At 38.0% G+C, this 23,330-nt stretch overlaps 1 protein-coding gene across 1 annotated transcript in view; it reads left to right on the forward strand.

Annotated features, from left to right (window-relative positions):
- Positions 1–22,816, forward strand: part of FXR1 (FMR1 autosomal homolog 1) — a 61,475-nt gene extending 38,659 nt beyond the window's left edge. Inside the window, 10 exon segments of the mRNA XM_078147456.1 lie at positions 3,572–3,681; positions 6,229–6,315; positions 7,630–7,687; positions 7,775–7,837; positions 13,489–13,692; positions 15,109–15,309; positions 16,033–16,113; positions 20,422–20,513; positions 21,796–21,849; positions 21,852–22,816. Of these exon segments, the coding sequence (XP_078003582.1) occupies positions 3,572–3,681; positions 6,229–6,315; positions 7,630–7,687; positions 7,775–7,837; positions 13,489–13,692; positions 15,109–15,309; positions 16,033–16,113; positions 20,422–20,513; positions 21,796–21,849; positions 21,852–21,974 (1,073 nt within the window). The 3' untranslated portion in view covers positions 21,975–22,816.
- Positions 22,817–23,330: the final 514 nt, after the last annotated feature.

The raw sequence follows: 23,330 nt of genomic DNA on the forward strand, positions 1-23,330 counted from the left end.
ATTTAAAGTAGCCCTTCTAAATTTAAATTAGGAATCCAAAGGATGAAATAAGATTCTTACTACAGGCAACTGTTGCCTAAATCCTGAAGGCAGAAGTAGAAAGGGTATTGAATATGGAGTCAGCAAAGCTAGCTTCAGATTTTGGCTCTACCACATGGCTTTGAGCAAAATATTTTACTTCTGGAATTCCATTTCCTTACTAGCAAAAGGACAGGGCTATACTATGTGACCTGAGGTCCCTCCAGTTCAAAAGCCATTATTCTGTGATCATCATTATAGCAAAATTCTTGTAGAATATACTCAGTGGTATCTCATATTTAAAAATTCTAGTATATTGATTTTTTAACAACCAAGTATTTGGGACACATCTTTGAATTCCATAGTATTGTGATTTCAACATAATTTTAGAAAATTTTCTTTTTAATCAAAAAATAAACAGGCATTTTCTTACTGGTGATATGCCTATCTTTGGCTGTCAATTATTTTAGGATTAAACTGCTCATTTATTCTATAGTGAAAGGCATTGAGGGGTAAAATACAATATAAAGAGAAAAAACTTGATGTGATATCCTTTTATTCCCCTGCTGGCTTGTTTGACAGACTGGTGTTTTTTTTGGTTGTTGTGGTTTTTTTTAATTTATTTATTTATCATGGGCCTTGTTTCTGTAGTACTTGAATTAGTTATCATTTATTTATTTCTCAGCTTCAGTAACCTCATCTTTATAGCGAGTGTCTTGCTGTTTTAAAATTCTGTATTGCACTTCCATGGTCTCTGTGGGTAGGATTTCCAGGGTTGAGAAGTACCGGAATTCCTGAAAAATCAGGGACAGTCTCCTGCTTAGGTTGATTCAACAGCTTTTTTGAGTCTCTGTCTCTCTTTTTTTTAAGTCTCTTCCATTCCGCTTAGATTGCTCTGTGTTGTTTGCATTGCATGATCCTGGGCAGGATAGGAGAGCAGGAGCAGCAAGCTCCCCTCTGGGCAGTACAGGCTTGACACTGCCCCAGGCTTGTTGGAGAGATTTTCCCCATGGCCTCCATGCAGCAGCACTGCCCTTCAACTCAGAGTATTCTTGGCACATCAGAGACAGAGGAGTGAGAAGAGAAATGGATCTTTTACATCCTTGGCCATAACCATCAGGAAAATCAGTCTGGTGTTTAGGAGGTCATAGCTCAAACCTTCTAGGTTGCAAATGTCCCCTGACAACTTAATGTTTCCCAGTTTCCCCACCTCCAGTTCACCTCTCCACTCTGTGTCCCCCCAGCACTTATGCTCAATTTGTACTGCAGGTATGCTTCACTTTTGTCAGTCTGCTCTATGGAGTTTATACCTATGGAAATGATCAATTAAGGTACACATTCAGTCTGTGGTGGGGCTGATTAAAACTTGGAGGTAGGTTCCTGCCACTGGCCCCAAGAAGGATGATTTGAGTTCACCTACTGCTGCTATAGCTCACATGGGAGGGAGAGGGAGGGTCAGAGACCTTATGGGGGAGAAGACGGGACTGGGAGACTACACAAGAGGGGCTTGCTTTCTCAATTAAATTGCCTGCATCTTGGAGCCAGGGATGGAATCCGTAGAACTCCACAGAATTGGCAAAGGAAGGCTGCCGTTGGATTAACCTGCTGATGTCCTGTTGGGGGTGTTTCTCAGGACTGAGAAGAACTGCCTCCATCAGCATTTCTTCATCTTGATTTAGTGCCTGGCTGTTGCTGCTGCCTCTGCTAACTCTTGGGTTGATTTGCCTTACCCCTGACTATTAGTGGGGGTGAAGCTGGAGGGGGGAGAGGGACCTTTTCACTGCTTGGCTAAAGGCTGGCTTGGTGCTGCCACTGCCCTGTTATCCTTTTGTGTTGCATCCGGCCTTCCCTGCATGCTATGGCAAAAATGTGGTTTTTACAACTTCTTTACCAAGAAGCAACACAGGTCTAGGTTAGTACTGGATGGTTCTGAGGGAATGAATATGATTTATTAATGTAAATCAATGGGATAATACAACGTTTCATGGAATTTGTATTATAATATGCTTTCCGTGGATTTACTAAACAATTCTTAAGTTTTGGATTTGGTTTGCTAGAGGGTGGTATGGTGGAAAGAGCACAGAACTTTGTGACAGGAGTCCTGGCTTGAGTTCTCTTTCTTTCACTGAGTAGTCATGTGACTTGGGACAAGTCCTTGAACATCCCTGAGCCACATTTTTATCATCTTTATAAAGATCATTGCCCAACCTACCTCACGGGGTGGTTGTGAGGAAAGTGCTTTACAAACTGTAAAGCCAACACAAAGAGCTCTAAGTTGGGAGGATGCTAAGTGATCTTCCTTCTTTTCAAAGTAGGAATATTTTTAATCAGCAAACTAGATTTTGAGTTACTTTAAGATAGAAAGCTATATTCTTTTTATATTTTCCCCACAGTATAGTGCCCTGTTCAAAGTGGGTCTTCAGCAAATAACTGAACTAGAAATTAAAAGTGTGAAAAATCACAGAAATGGATTCATTATAATGTTGTTTTTTGGGTTTTTTTTTTCAATGTGTGTTCCAACACCAGCCGGTGTATGAATAAGGAAAAACAATTAGCAGATTAACTCTGCTTTCAAGTTCTCTGTACTGTGTTAAGTAAAAAACTGCCTTTGTGGTGTAAAGTCTAAGACTTATGGAAATCGAACACTTTGGATGCATTGAAAGGATAGCGATGAATATTGATGTGGGTGCTCCTTCTGACAGGGTCAGCCTTCTTGTGATGAGCTTCCCAATCCATGGACAACAGATACTTTCCCCATTGAAGATTCCATTATTGTAGGGCTTCCAAGAATAGCTTTCCAGTAGTTTAGTCTGAAAAGCCAGATTTCTTTAATGAGGTCCTGGCACGGGAGGATTCCCGATACTTTGGGGATAGAAATGTGATCATTTACTAATAATCCCACCAATATTGTCTATATATGTATGTCATTATAAATGCATCTGTGTCATAATTTGCAATAATTAGAGGTCCAAACCATGATGGAAGACCTGGCTTCAAGTGCTGCCTTTTAGCATGCTAGATAGGTGCACAAAGCCATTTAAATTCTCAGTTCCAGAAGATCTATTGACTGGTGTAGGATTTTATCCACACCTACTAGACTTCTATGCATTGATGAAATCACAAGTTAACTTCTAAATAAAAATGAAGTGAACATAGATCCTTCAGATTGTTTAGTTGGATAATGCCAGTCAGTTGCTGAGCTTCCAGGTGTAATGTTTAAGCTTTATGAAAACGTTAAATGTACAGGAATTTATATTTTGAATAAAAGCAGAGGTCTGGTGCAGACATGACTTTTAAGGAATGACCGCGTGGTCTCACATCTGAGTTCCACATGATAACAGTATTGTGGAGGCTATGTCCTTCCAAAGAGGAGGAATCTTTGGGCTGCCTCTTGTTTTGTTGGTTAATCTTCTGACTACTGGTGAATTGGCAATGAAGCAAAGGTTAGTTTGGTTCATGAACTTAGAGCTAGTAATAAAGAATTTGTTCATGTTGCTGGTAAAATTACAAAAGTGGCATTTTAATAAGTTATATCCTTGTTTTCTCATTAAAGGAAAAGTTATTGGGAAAAATGGCAAGGTGATTCAAGAGATTGTGGACAAATCTGGAGTGGTTAGGGTGAGAATTGAAGGAGACAATGAAAATAAACTACCAAGAGAAGATGTAAGTTGATTTTTAAGCCTTTCCTTTTTTGAAACTTTACTTTTATGTGCTCTTTCTAATTGATTTATTGATGTATAGTTTTTTTAATTTTCAATTATTCTAGTTGGTTACATACGTTGTTTTTAAATTAATTTCCTATTCTTGGTCTCTGAAATAAGGCCTTCTAGATATTGCTTAAACTGAACAGTGATGAAATGATAGAATATTTTAGGCGATTGCTTAAGTGATAAAAGAGTGATGGGCCCTTTGAGAATTTGGTGGTGTTTTAGGTTTGGAGGTCTAAGTTCTGTGTCTGTGGACGTGGACTTTTAAAAATTTTTTCTTAAAATACAGTATAAGAGATCTTGTGAAATTTTGTTAACCTGTCAATAAAAATGCTTTATTGGTAAAGCAACATGACTCAACATGGTTCTGGTTTTCTGCTGTTTAATGTACTTTGTGACCTTGAGCTAAAGGCATTTATTTGCCTCTCAGTATCTCACTTGGGAATGTTTTTGTCTTATCTCACTTTGAAAATTGCTTTTGCATAATGCTTTTTTGCTCTGCAGTGGGTTTTTTTTTCCTTCCTTCAATAATATACATAAATATTTCCTAATGTTATGTTGTCATCAGCTTTGTGTTTTTCACCTATACTTTCCCTTGGAGATCTTCTGTACTCCTGTGGCTTCATCTCTTTTCTACATAGTTTACTGTCCTGAGTTTGCACTTTTCACCAGAACATCTGTCCTATACTTCCAGTTCCCTGCTACAAGTATATTCCACTCATTTCAGAAACAACTTTATTCCCTCAAAATCTCCCCACCTCCCTCAGTTGCCTGTTGATGCCAATCTATTAGTGACTGATTAAAATCTATAATTTATCTTTGCTCTTTCTCTTTCAATCCCCCCTGCACACCAGTCACCAAAACTATGCTTACTCTTCTTTGGGAGTGAATCATACAAGTCCCAGGAACTCAGCGACAGCTTCGCTGCTCTTCCTTCATCCAGTTTGTCCTTCCTCCTGTCCACTCTGAACTCTCCAGTCGGATCAAGTCCACACTCCTTAGCCTGATAGTTAAGTCCCTTTTGACTCCCACTGCAGTCTGGCTTTCCCTCAAAGGAGTGAAATCAAATGGACATAACTCCACTTGAATTGTGTACTCTAACACAACAACATCGCATGTCTGCAGCTTCCTCCTGGCTGGTCCATCCCATGTCCTTCAAGCACCTGCACAGCTCCTACTTTGTTTAGCGAACCTCCCTTTTCTAATTCCTACAGCTGTTGTCTTTTCATTTGTTCTCCAATTAAACAATGATAAATCTAGTGACATTACTTAGGTAACTGCGTTGAATTATTATTTTTATGTCTTGTATTTTACCTGATCATGTCTTATCTCCTCCGCTAGATTATAAGCTCCCTGCAGGCAATGAGTGTATTTCTCCTTTTTTAAGTATAAAAACATGAACTGCCTTTCTTATAGTTATTGCTTTATAAATAGTGATTGCTTACTGGTGAGTTAAATTGCTCAATGATTGCCTCTGTGATTCCCTTGAGATGAAGTTATTTAAACCTTTATGGGATTTAGGCAATGATTTTAGTTCTTGGATTGTTATGTTAAAAACTAAAGATGACATTTTAAAAGGATGGCTATTAAAACATCCTTAACACTTTGTAGTTCTGCCATTATTGGAGGATACTACATCCCATACTTTTACCTTTCAGATTTGATGCTTCCAGTTAGATGAAAAGGTTCAGTAGCAAAATGGCCATTTTTTAAATACCCCATCCATTCAACAGAAGGGGGGGCAGAGGTATCCAGAATACCAGTATGCTGAACTAACTGATCCTTTTATTTCTCTCCTATTATCTGCTTATGTCCAGTAGTCTAAATTTACATTATTGGATCCTACTAGATTTTTTCCATTGGAGGATAGTTAGAAAATATCCTTATTCCACTCACTGTGTACTGTATGCCATAATGTCTACATGTTATATATTGAGGTCAGCCTGAATTTCATCCATATATACTGTGCAGACATCCCCACTACCTTTCTATAAGGAAAACTTGTAACAGTTTGAGCTGGTTCAGAGTGGGGGGGATTCTACCTCATTGCAGCTAAATTGGCTGAGCCCATTTCCTGAAGACCAGGAGAGAGGTGCTTGTTGGTTCCATGAGTTGTTGCCCTTGAAGGAATGTGGAAGAGATTTCCAACTTAAGTTCAATTCATAGTCATAGATGGTGTTAACCTAAAAGCGCCTTGAGAATTGAACCAAATGAGAAAGCAAGAGTCTATCTTTGGGGGGAAGGGGGGAACAATTGGCGTTCTTACTCTTTGAACACAAAATAAGGTTTTTAAGAAGCCCAGGGAAGACTTGTAAGCATTTTATCTTTTAGATTCTTTATAATACTTTCAGTTTATTTTTGTTGTCATCAATTAAATGAAAAGAGGTGAATGTGTTTTTAAATTTTATTTGAATATTGCTGTATCCAACTTCACTTTGGAATTTTTTATAATGAAGATTCTTTTTACTTTTCCATGCACTCTTTTCATCCCCTCTCTTTCCAGGGAATGGTCCCTTTTGTATTTGTTGGCACTAAAGAAAGCATTGGAAACGTACAAGTTCTTCTAGAATATCACATTGCTTACCTAAAGGTAGGTATTCTGAAGAGAAATCTCAATTTTATTTTGGGCTGGAAATTTGTTTCACTTTGTATTTTTGTGGGTTCTGCTGCTTTAGAATTTGTTTGAAGCCATTTTTTTACAGGTATTTGGAGGGGTTTGGGGGAGAGCTCAAGCAAGTCACTGCTTTTACTCTGTCATCTTGGCTCCACCCCCCTCGATTTTATTTTGCTGAGAATTTTTTTGACAGGTTGAGTGTTATCTACTTCATGTTAAATAGAAATTCAGCTCCTAATTAAGAAATTGTTTTGAGAAGTCACCACAAACTCTTTCTTGGCAGTAACTGTACATGATGCGGAGCTGATACATAAGAGTAGGGTATAAAGAACACAAATATTCTCATGTAATTCAGTACCTTTCTCTTGAATATTTACCTGATCTTATTTCTAATCTTGGTTTTTTGATTTTTATAGGGTGTTTATTTCAAAGCTTGTGAAATCTTATTTTGGTATCAGGTACTTTCTATAGAGCAGCTCTGGGGCACTTGAAGTTCTTGAATCATGTGCCTTCAATCTCAATTTGCTCTCCTTGTGACATGGGAAATCTAGTCCTGCTAAACTAAGAGAACTAGGGAAAAGTATAATCTTTGTTTCTATGTTCTAGCCTTTGTATTAGCTTCCAGAATATCTTCTGCTCCTTTCTGTACATGACAGAAAGAGAATTAAAAATAATGCATATCTTTAATGTAGAAAATACATAGATACAGATGCTACAGAGAAGTTCGACCTAAACTGGCTACTATTGTGCTCTCCTCTTAGAAAAAACGTCTCCTACCTCTGTTAATCCAGGTGGCATTGCTTGAAAACTTCTGTTAAAACAATTCCGTGTAACTCTTTGGATAATCAACTGATAAAGTAGTTGAGTAGAGCACCCGAGGAACTTGATAATAGAATATATACCTTTTAAAAGATTTAAATATAACATGGTTTTTACTCTGGCTTTCCAATGGTTTCATTACATGTAAATCATTTAATGTAGTCCCTGTTCAAAAGTACTCTAAAGATGTTCTGAGACCCTTTATTAGAAGCTTATTCTTGGTAACATAATAGTTTGAAAGCTGAGCTGTTAAAGTCAATAGTTTAAAAAAGTATCGGTGTTATTTTTTCATCAAGTAACAATTTTTTAAAAATCCTTGGCTGATACAATTCATTACAGCATGAATGAGATCTAATGTTTTTTGATGATTGAATACATTGTGGTGCCACAGGTTCTCTTGGGCTGGGGCAGAATGGAATTAATGTACGAGCTCTGAAAGATGACTCATAAGGTTTCCTCTTTTTATTCCAGGAAGTAGAGCAGCTAAGGATGGAGAGGCTTCAGATTGATGAGCAGCTCCGGCAGATCGGTATGGGTTTCAGACCCTCTTCCACCAGAGGGCCCGAAAAAGAGAAAGGCTATGCCACTGATGAGAGTACCGTTTCTTCTGTACAAGGTTCTAGGTCTTATAGTGGAAGAGGCAGAGGTCGTCGCGGCCCTAATTATACATCTGGTTATGGTAAAAAGAATGATTTGTATTTATTGACCTAATGCAGTTTTGTTTTGGGGGATAGATATGCCTATTTATGTTTCATATTTCATGAAACTTAAATTTTCATATTTGGCAGGAAATGCTAATGTTCCTCTCCTTAAGCCTGCTTTTCATATCCAGTTATTTGCCAATTGATCTTAGAAGTAGAATGAATATGAACAACTAACTGAATGGATAGTTCAGTACAGTGATTGATAAGCAAAGGGCTGTTTGAAGAAATGAAAACAGAGGGGGCAGCTAAGGAGTATGTAGAGTGCCAGCCCTGGAGTCATGAGGACCCAAGTTCAAATCCAGCCTTAGACATATACTCAACTAGCTGTGTGACCCCTGGGCAAGTCACTTAACCCTGATTGCCTTGCCAAAAAAAAGAAAAGAAATAAAAAGAGCCATCTCCCCTGGATTAATTGCTTGTGTTAAACATTGTGTAGGCTGGAGTATATTGCTGTATGATGGACTTACCTTATCTGTCACTGATGGAATTGTGGTCAGCTGAAGGCTGTAAGATCTCTGACCCTCACACAAAGGTGTCTTGTGCCTAGAGCTTCTGGGAATCTCAGGCAGTAGAGCTTTAGGGGTTTGGGATTTCTGTTTCTGCCCTTTCTGGTCACCACTGATGTCACTAGTCTCCTCCCTTTTCTTTCTCCTTTTTCTACATTCATGGAAATAGGCTAGGTAATGGAAAGGCATTGCCAGCCTTGTTGTGCATACATAGCTAACTAACCAGTTGTCACTTCAGCTGCAGACCTTCTTTTCATACATTTTCTGCTTAGGAGTCAGGGAGTATATTCTGTTTATCAGCAAATTCTCCTTTGTAGGAGATACTTGAAGGTTCTGTCAAGAAACCTAGTCTTTAAAGAGTTTTTCAGTTAAGTTATATTTTAAGGGTAACTTAGCTCACTTATCTTTTTCATTGTTTATTTTAGAAATTTTTAAGATTTGTAGCACACATACTTCAGGTGGATTTGAGTTGATTATAGAAATAAACAATGCAAAATAGGCAAGATTAAGGCAATTTAAAATAAAACCATGTGTAAAGGAAAATTTCCTCAAAAGGAAACAGAATTAATAAAGCTTAGACATCTTAGATTACTGTATTTGGGCACTGAATTAGCTTATAGTTTTCCTGGTCACTGTGGCAAAAAGAACACTGACTTTGAAGCTGTTTTCTGAGAAGAGAATAAAAGGAACTGTGTATAGAGAGACTGTTTCCAAAGACTAAATTCAAACAGAAGTTTGTCCTGTGGATTCTTTTTTCTACTAGCAGACATGCGATATCAAAGGAACATTTTTAACTATACTTTTGAAACAAAAAAGAATGCAGAAATTTTGTTCCTGTGGACAGTACTTTTATTGGCCATCTGTTCAAGTATGATGGCAAAATCTATTGTCACAAATATACAAGTATGCCTTGACTTCCTCTTCTCCCAACCATGGGGGGGGGGGGAGGAGAGGCTTATTTAACAAATCAGGAACCATGCCTTCATATAACAATTACTAAATATTTATTTTGTCATAAAAGATGATATTAACACTAATGAGTTAATTTCTTTGGACCATTTTGCTGTATTTTGGGTCATATCCAATGTCCTTGTCATACCATGTTGCTATATGATGGAACACTTTTGTATAGTATTCATTTTAAGCCCAAGGCATAAATAGAAAAATAGAAGGCATAATTATATTATGATTTAGGAGTGTTCTTTTTCCCATTTTTACAAATAGATGCTTTTCTCATCTTCCCCCATCACTCATTTCTTGCCTTTTTAATTATTTCTGAAATCTAAAGAAGTTCAAAATGAACCCCAGTCTCAGTTATTGATCACCTGAGTTGAGGCATCATCCTCTCTCACCTGCCTCATGAGCCTCAGTGTCCAGTGTCTCCCCTCTTTACAACCTCCACAGAGCTGCTGAAGGGCTTTTCTGAAAGTTCCCAGCTGACCAGAGCACTCCTTAGAGCAGAGTTCATGCAGGCCTTGAGTCAAATCCAAATGTAATTTGGAAATATTTTACAAAATAGTGTTAATATGTCAACCTGCAGCTTGCAGGGATCCTTAGGTACAGTTGTTGGGTGGCTAATAAATAACACACCTATCTGACTCCTACCTGCCTTTCCAGGGGAATTATTCCTTAAGGTACCCTTTGTACCTACCATATCCATCCCAATCAAATGGCCTGTTTTTGTCATTCCTTCTGTACAAGAAGTCAGCCCTTCTCCACATTAATGCCCGGATGCTTTTGTCCTTCCCCACCTCCCCATGTGCTTTAGATGTCTTCCCATGCCACCTTTACACTATTCAGATTCCCAGTAGCCTTCAAGGGCTACCTTAGGCATGAAGCTGTGCTCCCTTGGCGTGCGCGTGCGCCCCCCCCCCCCCCATGTTGGCCTTTGTTCATCTATTAGAGAGTCAAATTTGGAAAATCACTATAAGGAGAAAGTTTTTTGGATTATTCAGTAGGTGGCACTCTTCCATCTGAGTCACTTCAGGAACAATTCATAGACTCCTTATGGCTGGTTGCTACTTTTGAATTGTATTTAGTCTTTACATTTTGTTTACAAGTGTGCTTATTATAGGGCACTTATTTCTATGCGCCTGTTTCCATACAGTCATTCTTGAGGAAGGATTAAAAAAAGTCCTTATAGTTTGCCTAATTTTCTCAGGAATTTAAAAATATGGACAGGTGGACCTTACGTCTGCTAAAAATGATTTTAAAACTTTGTTCCAAAAAAGTGTTTTGTGTTTTTTTTTCCCCCTGATCATTATTATGGTAGAGTGTTTTTGGACTAATGATGTGAAAACAATTGTCTGTTACTCACACTTTATTGTTTCTTGTGGCTGTATTCCTTCCTCCTTCGAATTTTGAAATCATAATTTTAACAGAAATTTAAAATATTTGAAAAATGTTTTGCTTCATATTTGTTTAATAGGCCTTCTTCCAAATCCCCCTCCCCTCCCTAATCAGGCTATGCTTTATGGCAAAAAAAAAAATTTGTAAAGCAAATTCAGACAGCTAAGACGTTGATCAGATTCGACTGTATATCTACACCATTGTATGATCATACATGTCCTCTTGTTTTCACACTCTCCTCTATGAGAAGAGGGTTTCCCCCCTCCACACTTTTCACAGTGTCAAAGTTTGGTCATTATAATTACATAGAATTCATTTAATTTTTATTGTTTACATTGTTGGTTGTTGTATAGTATATTGGGTTTTGTAGTCGTGCTTACTCTTTCAGTTCTCAGAATTTATTTTGTATTTTTGACGATTTGCAACACTTTCTCATGTAGCTGATAGTTTATGATTTATTTTAGAATTGATTGTTCATGTCTTTGATCATGTAAATATATTGGGAAATGGTTCTTGCTGTTATACTCTTGGGCATATTAAGTTTTTATCAGTTAATTGATGCAAAGATCAATACTTTCCTTATCCTAGCTGAGAAGAAGCTTTTCAAATTCAGGCTAAGTTAACCCTTTGTTAAGTTTAGCGGCAGGGTCTTCCCACATGGGAATTTTTAAAAATGAGAGAAACAATTTGAAGTGGCAGTAGAGAAGACACAATGATGAGGATCAAACCCGTGAAGAGAATTTTAAGTGTAGTTAAAGCTGTGGAGCTTTGCAATGAGCTTAATTGGCTAAATGAGGTTTTAAAAGTTTGTTTTGGCTTCCTCCCAGCTACTACATTTGTGTCCTGTAGACCTACCCATTCCCAGAGCTTTACTTTTCTCATGTACCCAATCTGTACCTTCTACTGTAGTTTCATGTTTTCCACAATCAGCCTCCTTCAGTAAACACTGTTGCCTCTTCTGTGGCCAGCTTTCCCACCTGTCCCACCTGTGATTTAAAGGCTTTTCTGAGACTTCTGAGGGTGATGCACTGTTGTGGGGATATACGTGTTCCTTATACTCTACTACAAATGTCGTTTTTGGTTTAGAAGGGTTTTTTTGTTGTTGTTGCCTGAATACCTTTGAAAACTAGGTAGATTCCCCTCTGCCTCTATGTTGTTGGTCTTCTCTAAAAGCAGTGAATGGAGCAAAGAAATACATTGGTTCAAATGCCTTCAAAGCCACCTGTATATGCTATATGGTAATAATTTTCTTAGTACTGGGAAGAATCAAGGAACCCTCCAAGACTCTCCTTTTCCTTTTTAGGTTTCCTTTTCCTTTGTTATCTTTGCCAACCACATAGCCTTATGATAAAAGTTCTCAGGTCTTGAAGCTGTTTACCTCACAGTTGGGAATCAGGAATATTTTGAGACTTTGAAGTCCATACTAATCATTCCCAGAGAGGTAAAACTATTAACCTTAATTGAGTATAATCTCCCATTTTTACTTTTAGTGTACTTAGAACTTGCTACCTTCTCTTTATATGTCACTACTGAGTTGTAGTTGTGCTCTAGTCAAACATTGAGCAGCTTGTGAAAAAAGGGGTTTTTTGAAAATTTTGTTAACAAAGGGGAGGTAGGAAAGGAGGAGACTTTCTTGGATCTTTACTAAAGCTTTTAAAATGTTTAAACCTTTTATATAATGGATGCATAATTTGAAAGTAGTTGCTAAGCAACTTCATTATTTGTAAGTTGTCCATTTTTGTGTGGCTCAGGAGGCTTGGAGTTATTCAAAGAAAATGCCTGGAAAATAAACACAGCTTATGGAGATTTGTTAACCCTTGGTGTACTGTGACCCATTTAAAATAGTTTGTGTGGTACTTTGCATTTTGGAACATCAACAATTTGGAAGATGCATAGAGGTATCCATGTCTTCATGGAGCCTATGGTCTGTTTTAGGGGGCAGGATCTCCAGCCCCTAAAATAAATCCGAATTGTCAAAGACAATACACATTTAATTACTAACTTTACTGTTTTTATACAGTATGTCCTCTAGAACTGGTAGAGAGTTGTGGGCTGGGGGCAGGAACAACTAGGTGTGAACTGTGAAGAATGGGTAAGATTTGGATACATGGGAGGGCAGGGCATTCTTTGTAATGGAGAGAAACTTTGGGGGAGGGCATCGAAATAGAAAATAAGAATGTCATATAGAGAACAGTAAAATTTGACAGAAATCCTAAGTGTGTGGTAAACAGTGGCATTCTTATACTTCCACTTCTCAACTTTACTGACTTTGATGTAATAGCCTTTGACAGCAAATGGAATTTTGACCTACCAGGTTTCTGTAGTTCCATTCAGCTGCACTACACTTTGTATTGCATGGCGTGACTTCAGATCCACAGGTCAGTTTTCGTTGTAATGAAAGTCATAGAAGATAGACATAACTTCAGCTTAGTATTTCCAGTTTTTACCCATATGTAAAACTTAAGTTATTAAAGTTTCCAATGTATAGCATCTTCATGAACGTCCAGATCTGTTGGTAGAATTCCTAAATCTTATTGTTAGTCATGTGGCACTTTGCCCATCATGACTTTTGGTATCAGATTTGCCACCTGAGAAAGCTAAGTAAGTGTTTTCAGAATTGTTGATGATGGCAGACTTTAGGGCTACTCCAGTATGTTGAGCAGTTAACGTCATTATATTTTGTTTAGTGGTAGCTATCAACAGCTAAACAAATATTGACTTAAAGGATGTGTTGGCTTGATCCAATTAGTTTATGTTCTTTTTCCTTTCAGGCACAAACTCCGAACTGTCTAATCCCTCTGAAACAGAGTCTGAACGTAAAGATGAGCTGAGTGATTGGTCGCTGGCTGGAGAAGATGACCGAGAGAGCAGACACCAGCGGGACAGCCGGAGACGCCCTGGAGGGAGGGGCCGAAGCGTTTCAGGGGGTCGAGGGCGTGGGGGGCCCCGTGGTGGAAAGTCATCAATTAGCTCCGGTAATATGCTCTGCAATGTTAGGGACATTTCTCTTGAAAATGAGTGTGAGCCTGGCACTTTTTAGTTTACTGTTATGATGCTATAGATATACAACTGCTGCTTCTGCTCAGTACAAGGTGAAGGATACACAGGGGTGTGTTTGTTAGAGGCAGGAGATGCCCACAGAACACTGAAGACCCTCTCATTTAACAGAGTAGTGTATGCACCGGTTAATTAGGTAGTATGAGTGACACCCCAACTTTTTGGGTTGGAAGGATATGAATCAAAAAAGTGAGCCTACAGTTTAGTAGACTACATATTGGATACATGATAAATCAGAACATGTCTGGTTTGAACAGAGGCCAGTAGGCCTTGCTTTATATTGCATGCCTGTGTCAAAAGGATTAGATGTTACTTCACAGTTTATTGAAAAGATGATAATTCAGGACCATTCAGAGCTGTTATGCTTGAGCCCCTAGGCTTTATTGGCCTCCATGAATGTCTCTAGTGGAATCCTTTGGCTACTTAGTATTATATTAGTATGCTTCCTAGTTACTATAAGAAAATAAGGTTGGGGGAGTTTTTTTGGTTTTGGGGTGTGTGTGTGTGTGTGTATGTGTATGTGTTTTGAATATCTCTCATAACCTAGCTCATGGGTTATTTATGTTTAGTTCACTAGGGTATATGATTTGTAGTGATCCCAGGAGACAGCATCACATGAATGCTCTAATTTGAATTAGGAAGGACCTAGATTTGAATCTCAGCCTCAAGACAAAGATGAATGACCAAGTCCCTTAACTCTCCTGAGCCTCTCTCTTTTCTCATCTCTGAAATGGGAGTGAGAGTAATAGTAGCAGCTTCACGAGATCACTGTGAGACAATCCTTAATGGTAGATCAATTGCTTTAAAAACTTGGAAAGGGCCATAGATAATCCAGTTACTCATCAGTGTTTTCTTCACTGGTTATAATTATAGTGATTGTTTGGATCAGTTTTGTAGTTTTTACAATTAGTTTTACAATTAGAACAGCAATAAACTTTTCCCAGGTTATCTAATCATTAGTAAACAAGTTTAATAAATCTTTATCCTTTGTGCTTTTGCACGGAGTTGTTACAGTTGTTTCTGTTTAGAGTAACATCACTGTGGCCATTGCATGGAAGTACAGTTAGTTGTTGATGACTACTCAAAAGTAGGCCATTAAAAACCAGTGCAGCCCACAGCCTGTAATCTGCTAAGGAAAAAGTTCTTTCAGTAATAGGGTGGTGTATTAAGTGAACTTTAGAGAAAGCGTGGAATTTAATATTTGGATGTTTCAGAATTTTGTATAGAAAAATACTTTGACAGTGTGGCCTTTTTTCAAGTATTTGATCTTTGGTGAAATTAGTGACATAGCAAATGAAAGTCCTAACTGGGGCATAACTCTTCTTCAAACACAGTGCTTAAAGATCCGGACAGCAATCCTTACAGCCTGCTTGACAATACAGAGTCTGACCAAACTGCAGACACTGATGCCAGTGAGTCCCATCACAGCACTAACCGCCGCCGGCGGTCTCGTAGACGGAGGACTGATGACGATGCTGTCCTCATGGACGGAATGACAGAATCAGACACTGCTTCTGTTAATGAAAATGGTCTAGGTATGTAAACACTTAGGTACATATACCATTAATCTGTGAAGTTTTAAATGTCATTTATGAGTTGAATTTTAGTTGAGAACTCATTTAAGCAGTCTTGGTAACTTATGTCTGACATAAGAGCTATATGATTAGTTCTCAACCCGTAAAGCCTGTTTTGTAGCCAGATACAATGGATTTCTCAGTGTGGGTGGGATGACTTCAGTGGCTATCAGGGCTGCTGTTAAATCAATGAAGTACTAAAGCAATATAAGGCACTCCTTGCCCTCATTGCCCTGACAAGATACCTTCCTCAGACACACCACCCCCAGTTAGAGAGTAAAACCTCAGAATTGGAACTTTAGTTCATATGTTTGTGTTAACACCTCACTGGGGAGGTGTATAGATTTCTGTCCATATTTATATGTGTGCTTGTAAAAGCAGGTGAAAATGTCAGTATTATGGAAATATTCCTGCCCATAATCCCCTAGATGACATGGCCTTACCTCCTCAATAGTCTGAGGAATGTATGTGATTCTTAAATGTTGTGCATCCCATAATCTGTAGACCATATTCAACTTATCATCTCTTTGTAAAATGTTTAAGATTATAGCAGTGTATTTCATAAAAGTACTGTATATTGTTTATCATTGGTGTTTGTCTAAACAGTTTCTCTTTCCCCCTTAAATCTTTGAAGGAAAGACTTTTTATTGTCAGAATAGTTCATGGTAAACTTTGCAATTGCAGATGATAGTGAAAAAAAACCCCAGCGACGCAATCGTAGCCGCAGGCGTCGCTTCAGGGGTCAGGCAGAAGATAGACAGCCAGGTAACTTGAGTGTGGACCTGTTGATAACATCAGGTCACAAGCATGAAAAAATGTCATGTCTGCTTTTAAAAAATATCTATTTTCTATTTAACTGTGCACACATGTGCATATACATTGAAGATTTGCATTGCATAAATTGTTGACTCAACTAATAAGACACAATAAGTGTTTAATAACCTGTCTAATTGAACTAATATTTTGTCTTGTTCTCCTCCATGTCCCAGCCCTATACAAATAAATTTTATAAGAAGAATATCTCACCCTCCCCACTCCCTCTCCCTTTCCCTCCTCCAATTTTGGCATAATTGTCAGACTCTTCACATTTGAGATGGAAGGAAGTCTGCTCTGGTCCCCGGGAGTGTGTTCTAGATTGTGATTGAGATGGACTGACGTGTGGGCAGCTTGCATGGTGGTGCCTGTTTATTAGACCTGGATCCAACACCTCATTTTTATGGGCCATTATGATGATTTTTTAAAAACCAAATATGAAGCGTCCCTTTTTTCTAACAAGGCAAATGCATGTTCTGTTATTATGGTGTGTGTGATTCCCTTCCTTTATATTTACTAACCTTTTAAAAATTAATAATACTTAACCTAATTTAAAGAATGCTAACTTATTTTAAAAGAAATGATCATGATTTGTACTTTAAAGGAAATTATTTGCTCTGTCTGTTGTTTTGAGCACATTTCTATTTCTTATGTTCAGAAAAATCACATGTATAGTTCCAGTGAAGAAATTGTGTAAGCCAGAAATAAACCCGTTTAAATTGAGCAATTTTTGAATTTTTTTCATAACACAGCCTTTCGTGGTTCTTCCCAAATAAAACCTGAAAATGCCAATACCCTTAGTATTTAATCTAAATATTGTGGGCATAAAACTCCATGGCAAAACTGGTAAACTTTTAAAACTAGTTGAAAACTCACAAAAGGACCTATATACAGTTCATGAAATGAAAAGTTTTATGTGGAATATGATCCTTTTGATACCTTTAATTTTGTGATGCACTTGGGTTTTGGTAGACTAAAGGGCATTGGACACTACATTCCTGCAGCAAATCCTTCTTGTGAATCACAGAGTATTCCTAAATTTGGAAAGACTAGTAAAGGCATATTTCCACCCCCACTTATTGTAAATCTGTGATCAATGGCCTAGGTGCTTTATTATCTCCCCTGCCCTTTGGCCCAACTTGCCTCTCTTTCCTCCCTTTTCAGCGCCTGCCCTCACTGTCTGGGCCTCACTTCACTCCCAGATTCCTGGGGGTGAAGGACAAAGGAAGGGAGGGGGAGGGGAGTCTAGGAGCCTGGATTCCAGGCACAGGAGCCAGCACTGGAAGAATAGTATTCCCTGCCAGTACAAGTCCAGTAAATCAGTACACATCCATCAGCATTTAACTTTCTAACGTGCATTTTATTCAAAATATTCAAGAAGTGTTTTACAAGAGTCAGCTTGGTGTAGTGGATTGAATCAGCCTGGCCTCCTGGACAACCTGGGTTCTAATCCTTCCTCTGAGATGTATTGGCTGTGTGAACCTGGGCCAATCCCAGCACCTGTCAGTGACTCAGGCAGTCCTCTTAGGATTCTGAAGTTTCAGAGAAGGTGCTGAGTTCCCCCCCTCTGCGTCTTTGTTTGCTCACCCAAATCACAAGTCCAGTTAAAAAATAAAATAAGAACAACATTGAACTTTGTATCCCTCATTTACAGTAAAATGGAACAATTTCATATTTTCCCCACCTCACTCACAATTCTGTATCTCATCATCCTTCAGCATGGATTTTAAATTGAGCAAAAGGTTGAACAGGGAAATGGTCTTATCCCTAAGATCTCTCCAAATTGTGTCTCAGCTTACTTTTGAAATTGTACATTGAACCAAGCAGAGTTAGATTATGATAAGGAAATGCAAGTAGCTATTTCTTAGGCTATGGAAACTGGATCTAAGCTGTTTCTGAGAAGACCCAGTGCAGGACACTTCGCTTCTTAGCACTTGCCTCCCTGCCTTGAATGGTCAGTAGAAAACTGCCTGGCTGAATTTCAAATATGCTCTGTCCATGCATTTGGAGGGAAAAAAATAATTCTAAAAAACTTCTTGTTCAACCTAGTAATATCAGAGCAGGGTTCCTTTTTTATGCCTAAGAACGAAGCCACTATTAAAATGCTTAAGCTGAACCCAGAAGCATGGTTAAAAAATAATGCCAAGAACCATTTTTAAATTGATGCTACAGTTGTAAAGAGATTCATGTGTAAATACATGCACTCTCACATGCATGCACGTGCATGCGCGCGCACACACACACACACACACACACAGGATCAGAAAGCATTTTATCACATAAGTCTTTTCAGTTGTACTGAGGTGGGCACATTTGCAATGGAAAAGGCAGGAGGTGCTTTGAAAATAGACATCCATTTTGAAAGTGTTTGTGAACAAAAAAGCTGTGGGGTCTAAAATAGTAAATCAGTTCCTGAACCTTTAATTTGTACATTCCTGTTGCAGCTTGGAACAAATGACAAAACCACCAATATATATATAATTTAAAAATACTTGAAATTAGCCAATTAAAGTTTGTAAATTATTGCATTGAAGCAATCACAATGAAGACTTTATGGAAATGAACTAGAAATGAACTTTTTGGGGAATTTTTCCATGAAATTGGGAAACGGTTTTTCCATTAATGTTTTAAAGATAGGCATTGTGGCATAGTTTATAGGGGAAGCTGATACATCAGAAAACTTGGGTTTTTACTTCTAACACATAATAGCTCTGTAATTCGACAAGTCACCTAATTGCTGTGCTTTGAGCTTAAATAGGGGATGTGAATTACTGATTGGCCAAATAAGTGGAGGCACATTTTGCCCCCAGCATTCCCTGCAGTGATGAAATCATACTTCTAGATTACCCTCCCAATAGATCATCCACTCAGTACAGTTGTCTGTTAATCTTAGATTTATTGACACATGCCCCATATTTAAGTAGCTTGTAAGAGGATTATACTTTTACAGATTTTATGCAACTTTAGTTTTAATTATTCATATAGAGTTGATGTCCCCCAACAGCCATCATAAATATAATCCTATACACTTTGTTGTTTGCTGCACACAGAGCATACACATACATCCCCTTTGGGATTGGTGTTATGCCCTGATGTCAACAATCATAGGTAGTAAACAATTGCCTATGGAGTTGCTACAGTTATTTTAGTTATATCAAAGCATTATGGTAGTTCTTCATGATTGCAGGCTACCCGCTGTCCATAGAACCAAGGTGACTTTCATGGTCTTCCCCAGAGTTTCAGGCTTGCTCCATGTGAGGTCAGTATATGTTGTATGGTGCCAGCCCTTTCTAGTCCCATCACCCCCAAGCCAGCCACAGGTGGCAGGGCCAGGAGAATGTTTCCAGGATTTTCTTTTGTACCTGGATGTGTCCTTTGCCCAGTGTTGCTCTGTTTGTTAGCATGTTGCCCTGCAACTGCTTGTTAGTTACATAATTCCCCATGATGCTTTTCATTGGTGTTCTTCTATTCCCTGATTTGGATGTAATATGTTGGCATTAGATGGTAAAAATATGCAAATGTTTCATTTGTGATTTTTAAAGCCATTTTTTTAAACAAACTTGAATATCTGTGACAATTTGAGGTTTCTGATTAAATATCTCCACTTATAAGATACTGTTCCTGCATCATTAATTTTTGACAAGTGTAAATTTGCAAAACACTGTGCAGGATTTAGCTATGTAATTTATTCCTTAAAAGTTGAATGGAGGTTTTCAGCTTTTAAAAATATTTCATTTTTAAAATTCATCAATTAGTATTCGTAGAAATTTGTTCTTTTGATTTTGCTGTAGGGTGTAGGAGGTGAATTATTAGTTTATTAACTTTTGTATTCTGCTTGAAGGTTAAATTAGTGGGGGAGGTCCAAAAAGGTTGGCAATTTCTTCTGCCTTCACATGCATATGTCAACTATTTTTCCTTCACAGTGGGATCTGAGGTTGTGGGGGTTGGTTTTATACCACAGTCCTCAATCCCCCACCCCTTGGCTTACCTGTCATCAGCAGCAGCAAAAACATGGCTGAGTGCTTGGCAAAGAATGACTTGCCCACATTCTCTTCCACTCACCAGCCATGAGTTAATACAGATAAAATTTCACACTCCATTAATGTTGGCATAATATGATCCATTATACTTAGCCATAAAGAAATGGGAAACCTATCATTAGGCCTCCTTCAGTGGTGGAACTGCCCTTTAAATCCAGAACATTTTGGAATGTTCTGTTATATTTCAGTACCTGTAATTTTTCTCTCTCATCTCTAACAGTCACAGTTGCAGATTATATATCCAGAGCTGAGTCTCAGAGCAGACAAAGAAACTTGCCAAGGGAAACTTTGACTAAAAACAAGAAAGAAATGGTAAGCAGAATTAATCTGTAGCCCTTGTGTCCCCCCGCCTCCCTTTCCTCTTTAATTCTCATTGTGTGATATTTATAAACAATAGAGCACCTGCTATGTGCTGGGCATTGGGATTACAAATCCAAACGGGATGTCCTCTGTGCCCTGATGAAGCTTACGTTAATCATTTAAAACATACCTAAACTTCTTTTCCCTCAGGAGAGGGTTCTTTGCTAATGTGCTTGATACTGGGTGACTAGTGATTATTAGGTGTGAATTAGAAAAAGTGCAATAAATTATATTGAAGCACTGTGTCATCAAGTTAAAACCTGATTTAATTTATCATCAACTTCAGTTACCCAAAAAAAATTCTTAGGAATAAATGGTCCTATCCTTAATTTGGGAAATGAGCTGTATGAGAAGAGGAGGCAACATCTTGGAGTCACAGAGCCACTGAACTGATGGTATTCAGAAGCATGCGCTACATGGGTCAGTTGCGTCACTGATTAATGGTGTTACTTGGGATAAATGACGTCTCTGTCTGGGCCTCAGTTTCCTTGTTTTTGAGGGCAGTGGACTAGGGATCTCTAAATTTCCCTCCAGCTCTAATGATCTGTGCTTCAAATTATTTCCATGCAACTCATTCTTAAATAATGAATCTTAGGAATCTTGAAATCTTAGGTTTCAAATCTTAAATACGTGTGTACCCTGCATTAAGCAAATTTGAACGCAATTTGGATTTACAAAACAGATGAATGAGAGGAAAATTATCCACTTAAGAAAAGGTGATTCCTTTTAACAGTGAGTTCCTTACCATTATGTGCATCGTGATATAACTCTTCTTAGTCATAGAGAAATGGAGTCTTGAAGGATGTTCTATGGATATGAGTTATGGACACTTAACTTCTAGTCTTGTGAAAGATTAAAATGCCTTCACACCCATGCTGGACTGAGGTTTTATTAGACCATTGAGGGTTTGAGCAGGCATGTCTGGCCCAGTGGGATCTGAGCTGGGCAGAGAGGGGTTTTTCTACCCAGACCTCCCAAGTGATGAGGCAGTTCCAGTGTCTTACCTAGGTTACACAGATTATGATGTAAATGACAAGCACTTGTGGAACACACCTTGTTTGGATAGCAAGAGGTAGATATCTTGGTTTTTGTTATTAAGCTTGATGCCAGGTGGGGATAGGGCAGTGAAGCTCTCCCTTTTCCTAGTGAGTAGGACATTTTCACGTAGCTCTGTTGTCCTCCTTGGATAGATTACATTTATAACAAAGTTGAAACAGTTGTCTCCCTTTGGCAGGCAAAAGACGTGATTGAAGAGCACACGCCTTCAGAAAAGGCCGTCAACGGCCCCACACAAGTGCATCTGGCGATGAAGCATCCAAACTGCAGCACGGCCCTGAAGAAGAGAAGTCCGGCATCTTGAAAGAAGAAGAGAATTCTCCTGAGGAAGCTGCTGTGCTCAACGGCGTGTCATAAACTGAAGTTGCTAGTTTACAGTTCTTTTACATTACATTTTACAATAGTGCTCGTACAGCTTGCCAAAGATAGGATATGGATCGCCAGTCTTGACACCGCACTTTCAGTTCCTCCATTTGGAATAAAGAAAGGGGAGGGATCCTGAAGAAATCATATGTAAAACATTCTTTGACACCTACTGTGTTATAAATATATCATCAGATGTGCCTTGAGATAGTATATGTAACATTAAAAAGAATTGCTGGCTATAGGAAATGTTATATTTTGTTTTCGAAATATGGCAGAGATGGGGGGAGGGGGGGATCCCTAACGTAATATTCTTTATGAAAGCATTAGCTGCTTTTGTTACATTTTTAATAATATGCAACCACTTCTTCACCTGAGGAAAACTAGAACGAAATGCAGTCTAAAATATTTTGCACTGAATTGTAATTTCTCCATTAGTTTAGTCTGGAAACTGGTCTGTTTTAATACATGTTTTTTAAATGCTGTATGTAGAGGAAAAGCTGCAGACCACTGGAATACATTTGTTAAATTCTCAAACTGCAGGGACACTGGGTGATATTGGCAGTGACTGTTCTACATTGAGGCTTTGTTTGGTTTATTTATTAAACTGTACAGTATTTAAAAATCAAACATAGCTTTAGTTAAAACACTAAGCTGAATTAGTCATGTCCATTCAGACATAACCTGAACTACTGAAAAGATCAATTTCCAGAAGGTTTATTCTGTATAAACTACATATGTTAGTCCTTAGTAGAGTATTTTTATTTTTGTTTTGGTTGTTTGATGTGCAATATGTTTTTGTATGCAGGTAGTAAAAAATAAACTTTGATCTTCCATTTGCTGGATTTTAACTTTTACTTTCTACCCCAGTTGTTCAAAGTCAAAAAATACCGATAGGCCTAGAGAAGTTTCCCTTTACTAATCATAAAAACTAATATCTAAATTTGATTTAAAGTATAATACTTTTATACAATTACAGATATGAATTATATAAAGTTAGATTTAAATTTTCCATTGAGTTTTAAAATGATTTTTAAATGCCCTGAAGACAGTTACACAATTTGTACCATGAAAAAATGACTTGGAAATTTTATTCTGAAGAGCATATTTGAAGATTTGAGTATGATGTAATCATAAAAACATTCTATTTCTATTGAAATTGTGACTTTCTTCTCCCTCACACACCTCCCTTCCATTCCCAGAAAATAATTTACATCTTGGTGAAAATATTTTTAAAGTAGCATTGCAATCCAGCAAATTCATTTTGCAGACGTAAGGGAAGAAATCCTGTTTTCATTTCCTTTAGGTTAAATTGGAAAATTACTCATTTTTATTAGAGCTGGTTCTGAT

This window comes from Phascolarctos cinereus, unplaced genomic scaffold, assembly GCF_003287225.1.
Source record: "Phascolarctos cinereus isolate Bilbo 61053 unplaced genomic scaffold, phaCin_HiC Scaffold_7;HRSCAF=346, whole genome shotgun sequence".
In the NCBI taxonomy this organism is placed as follows: Eukaryota; Metazoa; Chordata; class Mammalia; order Diprotodontia; family Phascolarctidae; genus Phascolarctos; species Phascolarctos cinereus.